Raw genomic sequence first — 17438 nt, 5'->3', positions numbered from 1 at the left:
AAGAACACCAAATTAGTGCGTTCTTTCAAAAACATGGATGTACTGTTTGAAATGAACATAAACCACTGTCAATAAAGGTCGTCTGAGCGTGCACAGGTAGCTTAAACCTTTAGTTTAGCTTCAGTTTCATAGCCTCCTGCCAGCTTCGCCATATTTGTTATAAAAAAAAAAACAACAAAAAACTTTAGAGACAATTTGAAATTTGTGATTGAAAATGGAAGTAGCAATCTTGTGGCATTTTTAAATACAATCCTGTGACCCTAAACCATCAAGGAAGTAGCTTTCTCAGACGAGATCTGGTGTCAAAGTTTTATGTGGTTCGATGTATAAGGAAGGGTACAAGGGTTAATAAAAAGACTGCAATGTCACATTCAAAAAGTATAGAAAACGGCAACTCAGTAATAAGGAACGCACGTCCCTCACTAGCTGTTGAGTTTAATAACTGGGTCTAGAAGAGAAACAGCTATGCCAGTGCAGGAACTGGTGAAGATTCTCGAAAGAGGCACGAGCAGCTGTAAAACACAGCACCTACCACACAAGCTGTGGTGAATCCGTGGAAAATCAGAATCGTAAAAGAAGCACGACTGACTGACGGGGGCATTGAGGGACACATCCATAGTCAAGACCGTTAAAGATGACCCAGTGGTTGACCTATCCAGAGAGGGGTCTCTATCCTCGTCTATCTTGGTGAACCAATAATCAGGTCTTCCAAACAGTTTATTTCCAAGACATCATTAACTCTTAGCATACAGCACAAGAAGTGATCAACAGTACCTTAGGCAGCGAGTGGGTGAAGGAAGAAACGCCTCATCGGTGAGGGATGAGAGGGAAGAAGCTAGTCATCAATGGCCCTTTTAAGAGAGCGTTGTCAAGTTGTTTCTTTTAGAGTTTGTACTTGTACAATTTCCGTTTCATGTTAATTGGCCTTTTGATATGCGTTTCTTTTTACGTTGTGTAGTCTAGAGGAACCAGTGTGTAGCGCATTTGTTTTTAAAGCACTTCTAAAATACCACCATACCGAACTGAAGTGAAGGAGGGAAAAGCTGTTACAATGCAGAGGGGTTCTGTTAATCAAGGAAAGGTTATACAATGTTGAGAAGAAAATAGGACAGGGGGCTTTAGATTTTGTAACGTGATGCCCCAGTTCTTATGCTACTGTATGTAACAAATAATCCATGGTTAAAGTTACTTTTGACCTAGTGAGCTGAGATATGGCCATAGGAAGCTAAAAAACAACTATGTTTTGAGAAAAAGACACACACTTAAAAGGATATCCCCATGCCAAGCAAGTAGTCTAGAAGCAGGGTGATGTCCACTTTACAGACATCAAATAACCAAATTTACATGTTAAATAACTAAGTGAGTCAACTGCATAGTTTACAATTTACAGGTTAATTCCACAGTCGAACACATGCTCCATACATTATGCACTTGACCAGTTGTCATATAGTGCAAATTTCACATATCACCCACCATTCAATTTTGAAAAGTGGCAAAATCATAAAATGTTGCTGTACTGGTGTTAGAATGAGTTATATACATTTTAATAACTAGGAGCACAACCCGCAAAGCATTTCGAAGAAAAAGTAGGAAAACCACCCTCCTATGTTTCCTCCTAAACTCAGGGTACATTTCAGAATTTTATGTGTTTTCCAAAAAATACCAGGCAGCACTTCTGGCACTCTTGGACAAGTGTTTTTGTCCCTTTCACCTTCTAATGCACACCATTAAATCTGGGTGTGTTCCCTTCCCATGACCACCAAAACCAAAGCTCTTCACGCCTTTTTCAACAACATTTTTACACGTGTTTTCAAGAAGAGAATGTCCATGCAAAATGCTTGTGAACATCCATAAACGTGTTCATTTGTTGGTGTTCCATGTATTTTGCATGGCAATCCCTCTTTCAGTCTCTAACTTTGAACTTACAATATATATCCACACTCAGTATAGATCTATGGCTGTCATAAGCGCACTTAAAATGATAAAATTCCACATTTCCAGTTCAGTATACTAAGATACTGAATTTACGATCATAAAAGCCTCCGTCTGCACGCATAATGTACACATGGCTGTACAAATGACTCTGACTCAGGCACAAGGATACCAAGAGTGGCATGAAAAATATGTTTCATGATGCAATACAATGGTGCTATTTCCGACTTCGGAATTTAGAAAGATGGGGTATATGCTGCTAATTGGTGAGTCAAACCTGGGAAGGGAGATGTTAAGTTCTGCCAATGGGCTACGAGCTTGGTCAATGCCAAATAAAGCAAGTTCTAACTCAGCTGTCAGCACTTATTTAAGCGGTAGGGCTTCTTTGCAAATTCTGGTTACAAACTATAAAAACAAAAAATAAACAAATAAAAACAAGAACACATTTCATATAAATAAATACGATTTATTTTGTAAAGTATAACTGATGATACTTATTTTAAAGATTTTCAAATAAAAACCTCTGTAAGACAATGAGACCCAAGACACACTCAAACTAAGCTAGGAGAGTAAGAGGCGAAACTTACAACAACTTCAGTTGAAATGACTTTGTTCTTCTATAGAGAATAGCCATACGATCATCTCCTTCATTATCAGCTTGCACACAGTGCCCAATACCCCAACTAGTGCATCACTTGAGAGAACAGAACATCCATTTTGGTGGCTTGGTTATCTTTATCCTGCAGGTGCTGAAAAAGATCCCACAAACAACACAAGCGCTGCCCAACAGAGCTGATGGGAACTGTCATGTTGTCTATTTTATAAATAACTGAGCCATGCCTAGAGTGGGAAAGCAGTGGGAGACAACCTTTCAAGAAACCAAGTACTACAATACTTGGCCACAGTGTACATTCACAGCCACTAAAATGCGAAAAAGCAAATTTAAAACTTGGCAAAACAGGTTTTCCAGAATGAAAACGAAGAGAATCTTTCAGAACATGAAGTTGAAACTAATTTTGCAGTGCACTCGAGATAAGAACTAGGAGTAAGACCCACTGTTAAAGATGGTGTACGAACTATGCTCCCTCATCCTACTCAGGCGGACAAACTAGATAGACTTCATGAAGATAAGACACGAAAGGGATAAACCATGTATAATCTGGAAGAGCAGGCCCAAATGAAGAACGCCTTAAAACAGGGGTGTTCAAAATGGATTAGAGCATGCTGGGTACATGCCAGACATTGACTACAATCCTTGACTAGGTTAATGATATTCCTTTAGATTATTTGCATGTAAATTTATCTATTGTCTGTATTTTGAAAATCTAGCATGGATCTGGCACTAAAGGGCCAAAACTGGAAACTCCTTTGTCCTTTATTTAAGAAATGATATTGACAAATTAATTAAGAATAAATATAGAATCAGTGCTTGGGCCACTGCAAAAAGGCTTGCAGTATAGGATGTTGGAAGAAGGAAACAAAGTAAACACAATAGATGTTTTCATACTATAGATACCACAGGATCCTGTTGTAAACACTTTAAATGTTGCAAAATAATAGAAAACTTATCAGACACTAGAATCCATTAAGCAAACAAGTGAGTGAGCTTGAATGAGATGAATAAAGGTTGTAACAATGATGTCGATCGTTTGTTTAGGTTGACCATTCTAACATAACCTACAAAAATGCACACAAAAGGAAATATTTACCATATTGCCAGTACAGTCAGCAGGTTCACATTTTGATCACACAGGAGGTACATATTCGTTGGCACACTTTTGGCAATTTTTGACAATGCACATCACAAAATGGCTATGGTCAGGGCTAAGGTTTCTTCAAGGTGGTCCTGAAATATTTAATCAGAATTTGATTCCAACCACCCAATGATTATATCACACAAAAGTTGCAATCCCATGTGCATTTCTTGATAATAACGTTTTTGTAAAATTGTTCATGAATTTTTAATTCACATAGCTGGAACCTGAAACGTTAACTTTTTTTTTTTTTGGGTGGGGGCGGGGCGGTAGGGGCTAGAGGAGGATGGTAGTAAAGAAAAAGGTAACGCTCAGAATGAGTCCAGTAATTAATATGAGGTATGTTTGTGGTCACAACTAACCTCTAGTAGTAGAAGTTTTTTCATAATTGGGTATAGAGTAAAAATACCTGATAGTTTATGTTACCTGAGGAAAATTAACTCTTATTCCAAGATAAGTGAAGTTGAGAGCAGATGTACAGCGAGGCAATAGGTATGCTGCATAGATACTGGCAACACTGTTAATACCTTTAAAATAAAAGTAAACCCCAAATAATCTGAAATTGCAACGTAATACATCATCTCTTGCACAACAGTGCTCTCTGAGCAGAAAGGAACAATCTACAAGGCTTTTCTTTTCTGCACTGAAATTAGATGGGTATAGAATGGATGAGGTTTGAGGCATGTAAACAGGCACCGGCCTTTACAAACAAAAAAAAAACACTTATGGTACAGACGAGTTAATATTGATAAAGTTCACATTGGACAATTAGTCCTGGCTAGTGTAGACTGAAATTTAAGTTATTTCATCCAGGTTACAATCAGGAATTGGTTGTCTCCAGAAGCAAAATGTGCTAAACTCTGGGCACTGAAATGCACAGCTCTGTTCTTTAGTGAGCAGTGGAAACAGATGGTCCACAAGTTCACTCAGCCTGCTGTACCTATAAAAGAGACAAAAACAGTGAATTTAACAATACGTGGCACACGGGCACAAGTGAAAATAAATGCATTCCTTAAACGGGTGACTAGAAGTGAGATGCTGCTGTATAATAAAGCACAACAACAGAAAAAGGGAACACATTGAAAATAAAGTTACCAGGGCAAACATGCATAAAAAAAAATCAACCAGTTACATTTAAACCTTGTGTTTTACACGTGAACATCTAGAAAACAATTAACCAACGCGACAAAAACAAAATGCAATTGGATTCTGTTCTCAGTCACACTAGGAACGGAATACGCAATAGACAAAAAGTTTTTTAAACAAGTTCAGGAAAGCTAAAATAAGCAAACCCTTTTTCAATTGTTGTTAAACTAAAGTACAAGTTACTTACTGGTAACAAAATATCTGGTAGACATATTCCAGTTGCAGATTCCTTACCTTAGAAGTTTTCCCCAGGCGTAAGACTGGATTCGGAGATTTTTCTTCAAGCAATACACTTGCGCGTCGGTAGGTGGCCTCTGTTGACTCTGCAGGCGTCATAGTCGCCATGATGACATCAGGAGTAGTACATGGACGCTGCCCTTGCGCAGTGACGTCAGTTTTTTGTTAACGACTTTCCACGGCAGAGCGCAGAGCCGCTAAGAACACTGATATTGGTGCACCAGAGCCAAGGACCTGAAAGGGGAATCCCTGTCCCTAGAAATCAGTGCGCAAGCAGGGAGGATGGGTGGCCAGTAAGGAATCTTAAAACTAGAATATGTCTCTACCAAATATTTTGTTACCGAAGGTAAGTAACTTGTACATCTGATAGAGACGTCTAGTTGCAGATTCCTTACCTTAGAATAAATACCCAAGCAATGCCATGCTCGGTGGTGGGCTGCGAACCAATATCATACTAGAAAGTCCTGCAGGACCGAAAGACCAAAGTAGCCGTCTCGACGGACTGGATTGTCCAGGCAGTAATGCTTAGCAAACGTGTGCAGGGATGCCCACGTAGCTGCCTCTCAGATATCCAGGACAGGAACTCCGCGTGCTAACGCAGTGGAAGCAGCAGTTGCTCTGGTGGAATGAGAATGCAAGCCTTCAGGAGGTTGCTTCTTAGCCAAAGCGTAGAACATTTTGATGCAAAGAAGCACCCATCGAGAGATGGTACGCTTTTGCACCGCCTTCCCTTTTATCACACCCACATAGCCAACGAAGAGTTGATCAACCACCCGGAAATCTTTAGTATGATTGAGATAGAACGCCAACGCTCTTTTTAGGTCCAGACAGTGGAGTCTCTCCAGTCAATCAAAAAAAGATTACACACGGTTCCATATAGAAAAATGGGTTTCTTTCGGATAGAACACTTGGTCCATAGATGAGAACCAGAGCTGTTCGAAGCAAGGGCCCTCACTCACCGTCCGGTGACATGCTTCATCATAGGGCCAGCTCCTCGTCAGGCCGGCGCTGCAATGCCTGACGGGCCCCACAAGGGGGCTCTTTGCCGGAGATCTTTTGTGAAACAAATATAGCCGGTCAAAAAACAGATAAATGAAGGATTGGCAAGTAAAGAGATTAAAGAGATTAATAATGTCTAGAGGTTAATACTGGGTGAGCGTCTTGGCACAGGTTCATCGGCAATGACCGTCTGGACTCCAAATCAGAGTTGATTTTTTAGCCTGGACTCCCCCGATGTGGCCCTACCATTAATTTTTGGAGGGTTTTGATCTATATTTGTGGAAATTCCCACCATCCATAGGATTAGGTACGTTACTAGGTCCTGATGAATCGCAAAAGTTAATTTTCCAGACATTAGCGAGAAACATGTTGACCCATTAGAGTAACACAGGGGACCCTGTGTGCTCCATCTCTTATATGTCATGGCTCTCAAAGAGTATTTTTATGGGGTTTGTGGTCATCATCCCACTAATTCCCCGTTTTCTGGTTTTTAATCTTGTCAGAGGTATAAACACAAGTATTAAAATTATTAGCAGTTACCTCTAGACATTTTTAATCTCTTTACTTGCCAATCCTTCATTTATCTGTTTTTTGCCGGCTATATTTGTTTCACAAAAGATCTCCGGCAAAGAGCCCCCTTGTGGGGCCCGTCAGGCATTGCAGCGCCGGCCTGACGAGGAGCTGGCCCTATGATGAAGCATGTCACCGGACGGTGAGTGAGGGCCCTTGCTTCGAACAGCTCTGGTTCTCATCTATGGACCAAGTGTTCTATCCGAAAGAAACCCATTTTTCTATATGGAACCGTGTGTAATCTTTTTTTGATTGACTGTCTAGTGGGATCTTTACACACGGGACCAGGAGTTAGTCCCTGAATATCCCATTTTCCTGCCCCTCCCTTGTTGTTTTTTCAGTGGAGTCTCTCCTCCTCATGGGAAGGATGTGGGCGTGCGTAGAATGTAGGCAAAGTGATTGACTGGCCTTCATGAAATGGTATAACCACCTTAGGAAGGAAGGAAGCTCTAGTGCGTAGCACTACCTTGTCAGGATGTACCGACAAGTATGGAGGTTTAGAGGAAAGAGCCTGAAGCTCACTCACCCCACAAGCAGAGGTGATAGTGACCAGAAAGACAGTTTTGAAGGTGAGGAGCCGCAAGGGACAATTATGCATTGGCTCAAAGGGGGTACACATCAAATAAGTAAGTACAAGATTAAGGTCCCACTGAGGCATGATAAATGGAGTGGGAGGAAATAAATGGGTGAGCCCTTTTAGGAACCTACTCACAATAGGAGATTTAAAGAGTGAGGGCTGATCAGGTAGCCTAAGAAAGGCGGAAATGGCAGATAAATACCCTTTAAGGGTGCCCAAAGCAGAGCCCTGCTGGGCTAAAGAAAGAATGAACAGAAGAACCTCTGATAGAGGGGCAGAAAGGGGATCAACAGATTTGTTGGTACACCATGCCACAAATGTATTCCAACGACAGGGGTATACAGTTTTAGTCAATGGACGCCTGGCTGCCAAGATAACATTGCAGACTTCGGGTGGAAGGGCAACAGCAGTCAACTGTTGCCGCTCTATCTCCACGCATGAAGGCGGAGGTTGGACAGGTTCGGGTGCAGAACCGTCCCCTGTTGCTGCGACAGACGATCCGCCCGAAGAGGCAGTTGAGTGGAGGATTGATGGACATGCTCAATAGCTCTGGATACCACACTCTTCGAGCCCAGTCCGGAGCCACCAAGATGACTTGGGCCCGGTCGTTCTTTATTTTCTTGAGAACTCTGGGAAGAAGAGGGATAGGCGGAAGGCGTAAAGGATGCCGGAATTCCACTCGAGACGAAAGGCATCTCCAAGCAAGTGCCGCCTTGGTAACTCCAACGCGCAAAACAGCTGACATTGCGCGTTCTCTCCGGAGGCGGACAGATCTAACCAAGGCTCTCCCCATACAGCTGAAAGGGTCCTTGCGCCATCTCCGAGTGGCGACACCACAATGATCTCTTAGGCATTGACGGCTGAGTTCGTCTTCCTTGGCATTCAGTTCACCTGACAGGTGTTGAACCACCAGCGTTATGCCCTGCTGTTCCAGTCATGTCCCGAAATGCAGGGCCACTTGACAAAGGGTCCATGACCCCACTCCGCCCTGCTTGTTGCAGTACCACATGGTGGTGGTGTCCATGAACACCTGCACTAACTTCCTCTTGACAGAGGGAAGAAATGCTTTCAAGGCTAGTCGAATCGCCCAGAGCTCTAACAGGTTGATGTGAACCACGGATTCTGCCGGAGATCAGAGTCCTCTGATCTCTACCTCTCCTAGATGGCTGCCTCATCTCAGAAGAGACGCAGCTGTCACTACTGTGAGGTCTGGGTGGGGAGGGAGAGGAGTCTGCCTCTGACTTAACTGCATTTTGTAATCCACCACTTCAGGCCTTTTGCAGTTCTCTCCAAGATCTGGACCATATCGGATAGATTTCCCTGATGCTGCCCCACTGGAACTTCAGGTCCCACTGCAGAGCCCGCATATGCCATCTGGCATGATTTACCAGAAGGATGCAGGAGGTCATGAGGCCCAGCAGCCTCAGAGTCAGTCTCACCAAAACCCAGGATAGAGGCCGAAACATCAGTATCATAATCTGAATATCCTGAACTCGCTGCTCGGGAGGATAAGCCCGAAACTGCACTGTGTCCAGAACAGCTCCTATGAAAGAGTGTCAGAGAGAGAGTCAGGTGTGACTTGTTCACTATAAATGTACAACCCAGCTAATGCAGAAGATTCACCGTAGTCTGAAGGTGGGAGACAACTGCTTGGGGTGAGCTCGCCTTCAACAACTAGTCGTCGAGGTAGGCGAAGACTGAAACCCCTAACCTGCACAGATGAGCTGCGACCACAGACATCACCTTGGTGAACACCCGAAGGGTGCTGGTAAGACCAAATGGGAGCATAGTGAACTGAAAGTGCTTGGGGCCTACCTTGAACCACAGGTAATGCCTGTGGGCAGGATGGGAATATTAAAATACGCATCGTGTAAGTTCAGCGCATCCAACCAGTCTTCTAGGACTAAGACCTGAGCAACTTGAACTTCTCCTTCCTGAGGAAGACATTTACGGTTCATAGGTCTCAAATAAGGTGAACACGTTTGTTTTTTTGGGTATCAGAAAGTAGTGGGAATAACAACGACTGCCTACTTCTGATATGACTGTAAGGAAGGGTACAGCCCTTCTGAATGATATGCAGTACCCATGCATCCGATGTAACGGACTACCAATGAAGGAGATGATGTTGAATTCTCCCTCCAACTGGGCAAGCATTGTAGGAAGCTGGCCTGGTGTGTGGTAAGCACCTATGGTGTTATCACCTTATCCCAGGTCCAGGTGTCCCCTAATAGTGAGGTGCAGAGGCAGTGTCTAGGAAGCCAGGGCTCTCTACAGGTAGCTGTGGATGAGCAGCCAAGACTTATCTAGGAGACATGCAAAGTTTATTCAATACCACTGTAGTCACACAGCACTTACACACACACATGAAATAACTACACAGTGTTACAAAAATAAAGGTACTTCATTATAGTAACATAAATACCAAAATACTATATAGGCAATACCCCAACTGGAGGTAAGTAAACACACTATTATGTACACATTAGGAGTCAGTGATTAGCATAAAAGCAATAGAAAACAGTGAAAGCAATAGACAATACTGAAGGCCCTGGTGGGGGACCAAACCATATACCAAATAAGCGGAATGCGAATGTCAGGCCCCCACCCAAGGAAGTGGAATTGGTATAGGGAATCTGCGGGATCTAGGAAACCCACAAGGTAAGTACCAGTGTGACCCCCAGTGACCAGGAGAAAAGAGTTAAGTATGTGGTTTTCTCCAAAGCCACAAAAAGGACTTCAGAAGAAGAAAATGAAAACCCAGACAAGACTGCAAGAAACCAAAGGTGGATCCTGGAAGAGGAAGACCTGTAAAGGAAGGGGGTCAAGTCCAGTCGTGGCAGGAGCCACTACCAACTGTCTGTGGATGCAGGACTAGGTCGACAGCGAACTAAGACAGCCAGCAGTGCATTACCGAAGCACCTGAAGAGTTCCTGAAGTGATGCAGTAGCCGTCCCACGCAGGAAGAATGATTGCAGTCAGTTAGTGGTGTGGAAAAACCACCAACAAGTCTTGGCCAAGGCAAATGTCATGGAAGAAGAAACGCGAAGCTGCTGGGGACCAGCAAGATCCAGGACGACTCAACCCACGGAGGGGAGTCCCGGTTGACCCTCAGTAGTGAGGAGATTCACAGGAAGAGGAGGCAGCCCCCACAGGCCACCCTCTGTGAGGCCCACGCAAGCACACTTATAAAGGAGTCCCACATCGCTGGAGAAGCACGCAAAGGGCTGTGCATCACAAGGAAGAGTGCTGGAGGATGGGGGTACACGGAGCCTGAAGATCCCTTGGAGGAGATGCCACCAAGTCTATGTAGCTCCAAGAGATGTGGTGCACGTGGGTACTGTCCTGCATGGAGAGGCAAGGGCTTGTCGTCTCCCAAGTTGGACAGCTGGTAGAGAGGACCAAGGGGACCACTCTAGACCCCCCACCCGTGATGCAGGATCCAGGCAGCTCTGGAAGAGAGGAGATCAATGCAGCCGGTGGTCGTTGTAGTTGGTGCCTGTGGATGCAGGGGAGTGACTCCTTCACTCCAAGGGAGATTTCCTTCTTGCTTCTTGAGCAGACTGAAGACTTGTTGCCCTTAGGGGAAATGTTGCTGGAAGGAGCTGTGTAAACAATGTTGCAAACAGAGTTGTCGCTGTGGATGCAGATTGTCGGTTCCTGGAGGGTCCATTTGCAGTTTCAGTGGCCAGAGTGTGAAGTAAACGATGCAGAGGAATCCTGCTGGAATCTTGCACGTCGAATATGAGGACCCACCCAAAAGGGAGACCCTAAATAGCCCTGGAAGGGGGATTGGTCACCTAGCAGGATGACCACCTATCAGGAGGGGGCTGTGACGTCACCTGCCTGAACAGGCCACTCAGATACTCCCAGAGGCCTCTGCCCACCTTGGATTCAAGATGACAGAATCAAGTGGCTACCTGGAGGAGCTCTGGGCACCACCCCTGGAGTGGCGATGGGTACAGGGGAGTGGTTACTCCCCTTTCCATTATCCAGTTTCGTGCCAGAGAAGGGAATGGAGGCCCCTGGACTGGTGCAGACCTGTTTATGCAAGGAGTGCACCAAATGTGCCCTTAGAAGCATACCAGTGGCTTGGGGAGGCTACTCCTCCCAAACCATGTAACAGCTCTTTCCAAGGGAGCGGGTCAGCAAACAAGCACCTATTGATGACTCACTGGACCAATCTTGTAGACTTGAGGTAAGTACTGGACACGGATCAGGACCACACCAACAGGTCACTCCAGGCAGCACTGGGGCAGCAGGGTGAAGAGAAACAGTACGCACCGGGTGCCCAATGTATTTCAAAGGGGATTGGACTCCATGGATTTAGGCTGCAGTTCAGCTGCAGGATTGAGGAGTCTTTTGGTGCAGAGTCCGCCGAGGAGTGCAGACAGGCTGGCCAGGTTGGTACCTGGTCAGCTGCTCTTCCTCCTTCTCATCTGCAGTTGCATCTCATCTTAGGTCAACAGAATCCAAGTTCTAGGGTTCAGGGGTGCCACCTAAATAATCAATTTAGGGGCATTACAGGGATTGCCATGTGGTAGCCAATGGGCTGACCACCTTTCAGGTGGCTACACCCTTTCTATGACCACTTCCGCTGGGAAGGGGACATAACCCTAACCCTAGTGGGCTAGTTCCTTCCAAACAAAGATGGAGGAACTTAAAAAGTGGTGTCCACTTCAGCTCGTCCACCTCAAGGGTGGACTGGCATGAAGTGGGCACACTTCCAAGTCTGCCTAATTTTCTTGCTTGTTCTGCCAACAAAAGGGGGGTCAGGACAGGGGGGGGTCAGTCATCTCCGCCATCTGGAGAAGCCCGGGTCACATTACCAACACGGCTAGGCCTTTGAAGCTTCCCACCTTGGAATGTCCATTCTGCTTCTGTGAGGTGCTAGCACCCCCGCCCAGTGCAGGCTTTTGGCTCCGGCCCTTGAGAGCGCTGGCTCTCGCCTTGGGGGGCCAGAAATGTGTATAACGTGGCTGAAATGTTCAGGACCAGTCAGTCAACACACTAGTAGGTAGGTAGGTTTTCAAGGGGCACCTTTAAGGTGCCTGCTGTGTGCATTTATCAATAAATTCCTCACTGGAATCAGTGAGGGTTTATTAATCTGAGATGCTTTATACCGAACATCCGTGGGTTCAGAGAAGCCATCATGTAGCTGGGAAAATCGTAGTGACCAGTGTCCAGCACATGTATTTAAAATGGCTTCCCTGTTCACTTACTAGGTCTAAGAATTGAGAAAAACGTAGCAGGGGCATACCTGCTCATGCATATATGCCCTCACATGTGCTCTGATGCACCCTGCTTTAGGGGTGAGTTACACCTGGCACATGTAGGGGTGTGTGACAGGTCATGTTTTCAATTTTACCTGCACGCAGTCTGCAATGGCAGCACTATGTGGGTTTGGTGAGGGGTCCCTGCGGGTGAAAACTGGTGCTGCAGCCCTCGGGGACCTTCTTTAGTATCCTAGGCACCAGGGGTACCACTTACTGGGGACGTACAGAGGGTGCTAAAGAGTGTGCCAATTGTGGGGAACAAGTGTGCAGTTTTGGGAAAGAGCTCTAGCACTGGGGTCCTGGTTAGCACGGATACTTTCAGTCAAAATAACATCAGATACCAGGTAAAAAGTGGGGGCTAATCATGCCAAAAAGGGTGTTTTCCACCACTATGCAGCTAACCTCTGCCATGGCAATTTTCATGCACTTCTGTACAGAGGAAAACAATGTTTAAGAAGTAATCAAAAGATCTGTTTCCAATTTTAGCTCTCTAAAGAACTTTGACCTGCAGCTTCAGCAAAAAATAATGAATCAATATTTGCAAAAGTTGGAATGGAAGAACTTTAGTCAGAAAGCATGCTTTTTGTGGTTTGATGCAAATTAATTCAGAAGTTTTTAAGATATTGACATTTGAAAAAGGAGTTGGGTGGCTTAAAAGGATTAACACTTTTGTATAGCATGTCAACTGAAAAGCCATTTGTTTATTTGCTTATAACTCTTGTATTCTTTGATGATCATTCATGAAATTTAGCATACACCTAGTATGTTTTAAAATTTGTGCAGCTCCATCGAGGGGTGTGGGAAATACTAGTAAAAAAATGCAGGGGATAAAAATCCTTATTTGCCAATAACTTTAGCATTGCATGAATAATATACACAAAAAGTGACAAGCCGTGAAGGGTTCGTTTTCCATTTGTCAAGTTTTGTGACAATCTAGCAAGATCTATATAAATTCAATTTGCTTATAACTTTGATGAAATGAGGCAGGCAGTTCGTAAGTGACACTAAGTGCACGTATTTCAGGCTTTGCTCAGATCAAATTGTAAGTAGAAGAACTGTTATGGCACAGAGTGATGGGCCTGCGCAAACATTTGGCAGTAACGTAACACATTTAGACTACTACTGATATCTTCAAGACCATGCAGATCCTTTGTGGCACCTCCTAAAAAGGAGGGACAGCAAAAATGACCAACTGCTGACACATTTGGCATTGTGGTGAATCTGCATAAAATTTGGCAGAAGCTCACAAGGATTGAATTTCTATTGGTATGTCAAATTTTGTGCTAATCAATCAAGCAGACGAGTAAACATTACAAAAAATAAGCAATAACATTTGCTTATAACGTCAGCACTGTTTGATGAATTTGAATCAGATTTCACAGACAGTTAATAAGTTACATCCAGTACAGGTACTTAAGGTACTGTGCTGATCCAATCAGGACGTGGGGAGAGGTGCAAAACCATTTTAGTTTACTAATACCTTTGACACAGTTCGATGAGTGTGCATGAAATTTGGCTGCGTGTTGGCATCTTTAGACTGATCTTGTTTGTCTCAATTTCATGCTGTTCCAACAAGGGTCAACAGACTGAAATTGCGAGTTTGGTGGTGGTGGGAGTCAAAGAAGTGTTAATTTGCTATTCATTTTGGCACTGTGATGAATTCACATTAATTTTGACATACATCTAACTTTATGTTGGTATTGTCATGTCGGGAGAAGATCTGTCAAGGGCAGGGGCCAAGGTAAACGAGGGACAATAAAAGTTACATTCACTAATTACTTTGGTGCTTTATGATGAATCTACTTGAAATGTGACTGACAGCTGAAAATTAAGTTTATTGAAAGGCCTGGCAGGCATGGCCGGTGGGACGGGACCGGGAGTGCGGCCTAGCCATAGGCCATGGGTTTTACAGGGTGAGTAAACAGAAGGTGAAAGTCTGGTAAATTGTGTACAGTGTGATAAATTATGAAAAGAAGCTATGAAACTCACCAATTCACAATGCATATCAAAACTCGTACTTCCACCACGCTCAGAAGTCCCCTCAGAGGACGGCATGTTAAAAACCCTATCAACAAGGTACAAACTTGTACAGTTGTAATTTATGGTGTGCATTGTGTGTTGCATGCCATAACTGGCAAATTTCGGAGCTTTTTCGATTTTGTATTCACTGAGGCACAATTAACTTTAAACATTGTGTTTTTCAGTAACATTTATCCAAATATACTTACTTTCATAATATTTGAGTAGTCGGTATTTTGACCATGATACTTTAGTAGCTTATATTTAAAACTCAATATTCTGGTAGCGAACCCTCTAACCTAACTGAATATCCAGCAATAATGACTTGCTTGCTGGTTAACAGAAGCACAATTTGCGCATGCAATTTTAGGGCAGCCCTTCGAAGTGTGACATTTTGACAAAACAATGTTGGGGAACGATGAGGATTCATGAAGAATGGGAGGTAGTAAACATAGCAAACAAATCCTATTAAATGAAGGACCCTCTGTTATCCCTCCCTATCCACCCATGATCCCTATCCTCAGATGCCATGCCAAGCGTGAGCAAATATACAGATTTACAGATTCCTAACTTGGGACCTTTTTTAGATGGCAAAACGAGGCCACTCCACACAACGGGGAGGTGGGAGGGCAGTGAGTAATTTTCAGATACCCTGAGGATCCACCACAAAGTGTGTTATTAAAGGTAAGGAAGTGTTTTTTCTAGTGAATATCTCTAGCTACATATTTCTCACCTTAGACAAGTAACCAAAGTAGTACCTCGCCAAAGTGGAGGGTCTTTGGAGTGGGCTCAGACCAAATGCCTTGCAGAATAGAATGGGGGAAATACCCTTACTGTTGTCAAGGCAGCAGTGCTTCATGAACATGTGCAATGATGCCCATGTGTCAGCCTGGCAGATGTCAAGGACAGGCACTATAGGAGGCTGGCCTGGTTTGTAGTGGTTACCTTGGGTACTTACACCTTATACCAGGTCCAGTTATCCCTTATTAGTGAAGTAGTAGTGTTCTAGCAGCTTAGGCTGATAGAGGTAGCTTTAGCATAGCAGCTTAGGCTGAACTTGGAGACATGCAAAGCTCATGCAATACCACTTGTAGTTACACAGTACTTATACACACGTAAAGAAAACACTCAGCGTTACCAAAAATAAAGGTACTTATTTGGGTGACACAGTACCAAAAATATCTTAGGGACAATACTCCTTCTGGATGTAAGTATTATACATAATATATACACTAGACACCAAAATTAGACAAGTAAATAGTCATAGAACAATACAAACAGTAGGAAATCCTATGAAATGCAATGGGAGAAAATATGTCTAGGGGCAACACAAACCATATACTAAAAAAGTGGAATGTGAATCACGAATTCCCCCCTAGACAAGTGTAGTGTGTGCAGAATCACTGGGAGAGTAGGAATACAGTAAAGGTAAGTAAATTACCCCACCCCAGAGCCCAGAAAAGCAGAAGTAAAGTACTGCAAGTTTCCTTAGGACACACTACACCTCATTTTTGGGATTTTGCAGCAGCCAACCAAGTCTGCAAAGAACAACTGCTGGATTTTTGGACCTGAAGACCTGCAAAGGAAGGGGACCAAGGGCCTGATTCTAACTTTGGAGGACGGTGTTAAACCGTCCCAAAAGTGGCGGCTATACCACCTACCATATTACGAGTTCCATAGGATATAATGGACTCGTAATACGGTAGGTGGTATATCCGCCACTTTTGGGACGGTTTAACACCGTCCTCCAAAGTTAGAATCAGGCCCCAAGTCCAGAAGTCGAAAGAAGTTCCAGGAAGGACAGGAGCCCCTGCCAACCCAGAAGAGGGAGCAAAAAAAAGAGTCCCCGGTTAGTAGAAGACTGCAGAAATGCACCCTACGAAGATGCCAGCGGGTTCTTGCGTGATGCAAAATATGTCCCACGGAGCAAAGATTGTTGCAGACAAGATTTTGTGTTCGAAGGCACCAACAAGCCTTGGCTACGACAAAAGTGCATTTTTCATCAAAATGGCGCTGGATGGATCCAGGCGGGACCTGGGGGCCTCAACTCTGTGTGAGGACGAAGAGGGGCTGTCAGCACTTTAGGGAGCCCTCAGGATGCCAGCCAGCACCCCCAGAAGCCACAGGATCCAGGTTCAAAGGAGGTGCAAAACGCAGTTGATGCAGCACAACAAAAGAAGGTCCCACGCCGATGGAGAACAACTCAGCAAGTTGAGCGTTGCAGGGTGGAGTGCTGGGAACCTGGGCCAGGCTGTGCACAAAGGAATTTTACAAAGAGTGCACACAGGCCTCAGGAGGCGAAGAAGACACAAAACACAGGGGTACCGTTGTTATCGGGGAAGGCAAGGTCTTACCTCCTCCAAATTGTGCCAGCAGGACCTCAGGACAGTCTATGTCGATGATGTCTACCCTCTGTGTCCTTAGGAGCACCCTCGTTACCATGAGAGGAGTCCCAGGGTACCGGTCGTCGCCTTGGAAGGTGCCTGCTTGGAGCAGGGGTGTGATTCCGTCACTCCACAGGAGATTTCTTCGATCTTTCTGGTGCAAGATGAAGACAGGGAGTCCCCAGAGCATGCACACCGTGAAAACTGTTGCTGACTTGGAGCTGAGGTTGCTGAAGAAAAGTGTCTCTTGTAGACACTTTGTTGCAATTACAGCGTTTCTTGGAGCAGGCTGTGGTTGATCCAAGGTCAGAAGAGTCTGAAGTTGTTGCAGAGGATTCCTGAAGGAAACATGCAAGCAGAATCTGAAGAGAACCCACAGGAGAGACCCTAAATAGTCCTGAGAGGGGGATAGGCTACCGTATCAGGTATGGACCTACCAGGAGGGGTCTCTGATGTCACCTGCTGGCACTGGCCACTCCGAGCCCTCCAGAGTGCCCCCACACCTCCCAAAGCAAGATGGCTGAAGTCTGGGACACACTGGAGGAGC

General features: G+C 44.6%; 1 protein-coding gene across 2 annotated transcripts in view; it reads right to left on the bottom strand.

Annotated features, from left to right (window-relative positions):
* Positions 1–2377: 2377 nt before the first annotated feature.
* The window catches only part of LPIN2 (lipin 2), a 599770-nt gene continuing 584709 nt past the window's right edge, over positions 2378–17438 (bottom strand). For both annotated transcript variants that reach the window (XM_069219965.1, XM_069219964.1), the window contains exon 20: positions 2378–4626. In XM_069219965.1, the coding sequence (XP_069076066.1) occupies positions 4482–4626 (145 nt within the window). In that variant the 3' untranslated portion in view covers positions 2378–4481. The remainder of the gene's footprint in view (positions 4627–17438) is intronic.

This window comes from Pleurodeles waltl, chromosome 2_2, assembly GCF_031143425.1.
Source record: "Pleurodeles waltl isolate 20211129_DDA chromosome 2_2, aPleWal1.hap1.20221129, whole genome shotgun sequence".
Classification (NCBI taxonomy): Eukaryota; Metazoa; Chordata; class Amphibia; order Caudata; family Salamandridae; genus Pleurodeles; species Pleurodeles waltl.
This window is presented reverse-complemented; position numbering and strand designations above follow the sequence as displayed.